Raw genomic sequence first — 5,203 nt, 5'->3', positions numbered from 1 at the left:
GCTTTCAATGTCAATTATATTAATTATATTATGTTCGCAGAGATAAAATTATCATTTCATTGTTTTAATTCAAAATAAAAATAAATACATGTACACAAGAATAAATGCTTTACTAGGATTCCTTTTAGTTTCTTTTTAATTAATGCACTATTATAATAAATAATATAATAATAATAATACTAAATGTTGTATAAAAAAAACTATATTCACGTAAAATAAATAAATAATAAAAGAGTTAGTTGAGATTTTCCCTTATTCTTCTTCCTGCAACCTTTTCTTATCATGCCCAATGCGCAAATATGGCCATACAGTTTACTTGCAGAACCATTTAAGACAACGCATACCCTCTCTCGCTCTCTCTCTCTCTCTCATGGCTTTTTAACATGGGAACTGTTCATTGTGTCCAACTACCTTATCACTCATTCAAAAACTAGAAAGAATGCTTCTTTTTTTCTTTTTTTTGTAGGTTTTTTTTAGCTGGAAAAAAAAAAGGCAGTAGTGTAAAAAGACAAGCTGGTGATTATGTCATATATCTCCAATAATTCAAGTCTGAAAGAATCACATATCATCTGTTGAATTGAGTCAAGGATTTCTCGTCTCCAAGGTCAAGTTCTCTCATTCTGTGTCACGTTGTTCAGTTTCTTTGTTAAAAGTTTGGTGATTTTCTCACGAACTTCTTGGTTCTGCAAATGTAGGTGATAGATTGATTAGTGTTGTAAACTGAGATAGTAGTAAATGAGATCTTGCGGAAGCATTGAAACTCCTTACTAGTTTCTTACTTGTATCCATTCTGGTTAGTTTCCACTAACTCTTGCTCTTTTCTGCCTTCTTTTAGCTAAAACCTGTCTATGGTTCGTGTTCGTGTTCTCTCTCTTCTTAACATTTCCGGTCTTTGAACCTTTTCTACAGCCCTTTGTTCTTTTTTCAGATTACGGAGAATGTTTTATTTAATGTTAAAAACTATACTGGTTTTCGTGGTAGTTCCACGAACTTTTAAAGATAGACACTTTCATTGCAATACTTGAATTTTGTTGTAATTTTTGGGAGCTAGTGCTTGTAAAAAAGATCCTATCTTTCTGGGTTCTTTTTTCCTTTTCTGTTGAATATTCTTTTTCTTAAAAAAACAATAATAAAAATTGGTTATAGATTTGGCTAATTTGAGAGCCTAGAGATTAAAAGTGCACCCATGAATGTATTTTGCAAGCTGGGGAGCTCAAAGGCTTATGAGATGTTGATGGAGAAGATCCCAAGTTTTCTTATGCTTCGTCAGCCTATATCCCAAATTTTTATTGTTTTAGGAAGGTAATTATGAAGATTCATGGTCACTAGAGGAATATCAGAAGTAACCAAATGATACAGCCTGAGCTTCTCGCGGATATTAGGTAACCGTAAGTAGTGATTGCAAGGGGAAATCGCAATAGTAGATGTGTGATGTGATTTTTTGCCTAACTGTCGTGAGTGAATTCGCAACAATAATTGGGCAGTCAAAGCAAAATTTTAAGTTTTTCTTCACGATGATGGAAAGCATTGCTCACAAGTAAGTTCTGAGATTGTGGAGACTGAAACAAGTTGTTCTATGCAACCAGAGACCAAAGATTCATTCAAGACCTCATCATTTAGAGGTGGTTTTTAAGAGATTCTTTTACATTCAACAAATGTGTTCATATTGCCCATCCCATCCACTCACGGTTGTTTTGTTTGTTTCTGTTTTGTGAGTATTCCTTGGATTTTTTCCAATGTTTTACTTGCTGAGGTCCTCTTCAAATTGTATTTTCCATCAAATTAGGTACATCGGGAACAACTTAAAGCGCTCATAATTTTAATTGGACTTGTGTTCTTGGAAATGTTTCCATGGTTGCATCAGCTATCCATGTTTTAATTGGAAAGGTTTAACTTTTTCTAGAAGACGATTTCTATATTCCCAAAATTGGAAGAAGTTGAATCATTCGTGATGGAGTTGTTTGGGAAATTAGTCCAATGTTTTACCTTACTTTCCACTCGCATAAAACATCAGTAATAGAAATGAATAACTGGAAGTTGCAGAGAGATGTTCCTGGGACTTGTTTGTACTTACTTTGCACCTTTTAACATTTTTTCTCCTTTCGTAAAGAATAAACAAGACGGATTATAGAATACTTCATTAATATATGAAATGAGAGCAAGTGTCTTCGGTTCAATGCTATTATATTGAGATAGTGCACAATGAGTCATGGATGATGATTTTTTTGTTGTTGTTATGCTATTTATGGCATAGGTCTATTCTACCTACTTGTAAATTTAGTCATCAAATTATATTTGCCATCAATATAATCTCAGTATAATGCAGGTCTGAGAAGTTAGCGAGGCTGAAGCCATCTCAAACAAACAGAAGTAGTGCTTTCCTGAGTGTCTCCAAATCATGTTACCATCTCTGCGGCCTTACTACGTTCTGCTGGCATTCAGTTGAATGTGAGTTGAGGTTTAAGAAGATAGGACTTCCAAGTTTCCCTCGATGTTGAAATGGCTGTTGCTTACACGTTTGCCTGTAAATTATAATTGACATTCCAGATATTTATTGAAAATGGAGATCAAGGAATCAGAGAGGGTGGTTATAGCTAAACCAGTAGCTTCCAGGCCTAGTTACTCAAATTTTACGTCTTTCTCAGAGTTGCTTGCGGGTGCCATCAATACCACACCCTCTAATGTTTGTTCTGGAACAGCAGTTGCTGCCATTAGACCAAAAACAGTGAGGTTCAGGCCAGTGGTGAATCGTGCTCCAGGTGCACTGGTTTCTTCCCAGGTGATCACATAGCTCTTCTGAATGCCCTTTTCCATTATGAATTCTTGCCTTCTGAACTTGATGTTCTCGGACACTTTCAGGCTGAACTCTCTGGAACAGCAGTTAGCAATTCGTTTAATAAAGTTTCAGGTACTGATAGCAAAGCCACTATCATATATAAACCACAGGCAAAGCTTGTGTCGAAAGCAACTGTTTCTCTACTGGCGAATATGGTCAGTAGCAAAATTCTACCCATTTTTAACTTCTTCTGCCATGGTAGTCTAGCAACTGCTGTTTGTATTTATTTTTTTTTGGTCAGACACTAATGCAAGAGTTTCTTTTGACTAGGGAAACTTCAATCCTAATTCACAACAAATGTTACAACCAGTTGAGACTCGTCCTCCGCTTTCAAAACAAGATAAACACAATTTCTCTTCCCAGCTTACCTCAAATCTTCATCAGAATATTCCATCCCATGCAGAAGCAGACCACGCAACTGAACCCTTAAGGTTAACATCTCTGAACCAGGAGGAGGATCCAAAAACTTTATCTAATGCATCTAATGGGGACCGACCTTCGTATGATGGTTATAATTGGAGGAAATACGGACAAAAGCAAGTAAAAGGAAGTGAATATCCACGGAGCTACTACAAGTGCACCTATCCAAACTGTCCAGTGAAAAAGAAGGTCGAAAGATCATTTGACGGGCAGATTGCAGAAATTGTCTACAAAGGGGAACACAACCATTCAAAGCCCCAGCCTCCAAAGCGCAACTCATCAGTAACACAAGGACTATCTGATGGCAATGCTTCAGATAGGAACAGCACCCCATTATGGAGTAATCAACTCAATGAAAGAAATGAAGGCTCTGAAGGTAGAGAAGAAAATCAGAATGAAATTGGATTACCAGTGCATTCAATTTATCAGGGTAAAGCTCCACCATCTTATGATCCTGCTGGAACCGGCACAATTAATGCTGGTACGGGAACTCCTGATAACTCAGGTGGTGTCAGCGGGGAATGTGATGGTGGAAGCAAGGGATTGGAGGGAGCCACTGATGAACCTAAAAGTAAAAGAAGGTAAGAGATAAGCTACTCGTGAATAGATTTGAAAATCAGCTACTATAAGCGTTCACTTCACCATTAAAAAGAAAATAATTCACTATCACTGTGTTGTTTTGTGCTAAATTGGATCATCGAAAGAAATAATCCAAGTCGGTTTTGTGCCAACTTACCTTTGCTTCTTCCTCCCACCCTTCACACCCTTACCTCACTACAACAAATTCAATAAGCTTTTTCCATGACCTGATGATGCCTGTTTAATTTTACAACATACGTCACCCTTGAAATTATTCTCTTCATTCTTATGTAATGGAAATACTCTCTCTTCTTATAGGAAAACTGAGATACAATCCACTGAAGGTGGCATGTCAGGGGAGGGAGTACAAGAGCCCCGTGTAGTGGTGCAAAGCTCCACAGATTCCGAAATTTTGGGGGATGGTTTTCGATGGAGAAAATATGGGCAGAAGATTGTGAAGGGGAATCCATATCCCAGGTTGAGACCTAATGACTTGTTTGAGATGTATATTGCAAGCTGATCTTCTTCATCTCTGATTCTAATATGGCCTTCAAAAACCTCTGGAAGACAAACGTTTTTGGTTGTTTTCATAATATTTGACCAATCCCACACATATTCGCATTAGGATATAGGGACATCATGCCACTGCTACAGTTAGGTTGCTTCTGGATGATTAGTCACCTCCTAATCTCTTTGATTGAGGTTAACAGACCCTCCTTATGTTTTCTAGTATATCCATGGACTTGTTGCATTTTTCCAGTCTGATACTTTCCTCGAATTTTGCTCACAGCACATTAAAAACCATCTTGCAGGAGTTACTATAGATGTACCAGTATCAAATGCAATGTTCGCAAGCATGTGGAAAGAGTATCAGATGATCCAAGAGCTTTTATTACAACATATGAAGGAAAACATAACCATGAGATGCCTCTGAAGATCACAAACCTAGCAGCCTTTGAACCTGATTCACAGGCACCTACTACCAGGGACAAGCAGTGATCTCAAGTCTTGACCATGGAAGGATCTGATATCGAACTTGATGCTTGCTCTGGCCCAGATATCAGAAAGAGTATGAGGACTCCAGAAAAGCTAAATAACATGACAATCAGAAACAAAAACAAAGCTGTTTCAGTTACGGAGGCTTCTTCATGATGTCAGTCTTGTGTTGGTAATGAGAATTATCGAAACAGGCTGTCTCGTTTTCATTTCATCTTTTCTGTCTGCTGCCGATCATAAGCTTATGAATACATTTCCTCCCTCTTTCAGTTATTACCTTGGCTAATCCTTGGTGTACAACTTTCCGGAAAGAAGTTTATAACAATTTTCGGGCACATAAATATTTCGATACTCGAATAAATAGTACTTTCT

At 37.4% G+C, this 5,203-nt stretch overlaps 1 protein-coding gene across 4 annotated transcripts; it reads left to right on the top strand.

Annotated features, from left to right (window-relative positions):
* The first annotated feature begins 367 nt into the window (after nucleotides 1–367).
* On the top strand, nucleotides 368–5,203 carry LOC105110708 (WRKY transcription factor 44-like). 4 transcript variants are annotated; one of them, XM_011005826.1, is made up of 8 exons: nucleotides 368–604; nucleotides 696–793; nucleotides 2,327–2,448; nucleotides 2,548–2,779; nucleotides 2,860–2,991; nucleotides 3,107–3,837; nucleotides 4,154–4,312; nucleotides 4,648–5,203. In XM_011005826.1, the coding sequence occupies exons 4-8, from the start codon at nucleotides 2,561–2,563 to the stop codon at nucleotides 4,832–4,834; spliced, it is 1,428 nt and encodes a 475-aa protein (XP_011004128.1). In that variant the 5' UTR covers nucleotides 368–604; nucleotides 696–793; nucleotides 2,327–2,448; nucleotides 2,548–2,560; the 3' UTR covers nucleotides 4,835–5,203. The 4 variants fall into 4 exon arrangements, with proteins under 4 accessions (XP_011004128.1, XP_011004129.1, XP_011004130.1 ...); XM_011005827.1 differs by having other exon boundaries at nucleotides 2,317–2,448; XM_011005828.1 differs by lacking the exon at nucleotides 696–793.

Source organism: Populus euphratica, unplaced genomic scaffold, assembly GCF_000495115.2.
Source record: "Populus euphratica unplaced genomic scaffold, PopEup_1.0 scaffold264.1, whole genome shotgun sequence".
In the NCBI taxonomy this organism is placed as follows: Eukaryota; Viridiplantae; Streptophyta; class Magnoliopsida; order Malpighiales; family Salicaceae; genus Populus; species Populus euphratica.
The sequence above is the reverse complement of the archived record's forward strand: the minus strand, read 5'-3'. Positions and strand labels throughout refer to the sequence as shown.

What these genes read in the sequence shown, in the direction of transcription:
- LOC105110708 (XM_011005828.1), top strand. Translation starts at nt 2,561, where the DNA reads ATGGAGATCAAGGAATCAGAGAGGGTGGTTATAGCTAAACCAGTAGCT. An exon ending in TTTCTCTACTGGCGAATATG is followed by an intron (nt 2,992 to 3,106) that starts GTCAGTAGCAAA and finishes TCTTTTGACTAG; the next exon opens with GGAAACTTCAATCCTAATTC. An exon ending in GAACCTAAAAGTAAAAGAAG is followed by an intron (nt 3,838 to 4,153) that starts GTAAGAGATAAG and finishes CTCTTCTTATAG; the next exon opens with GAAAACTGAGATACAATCCA.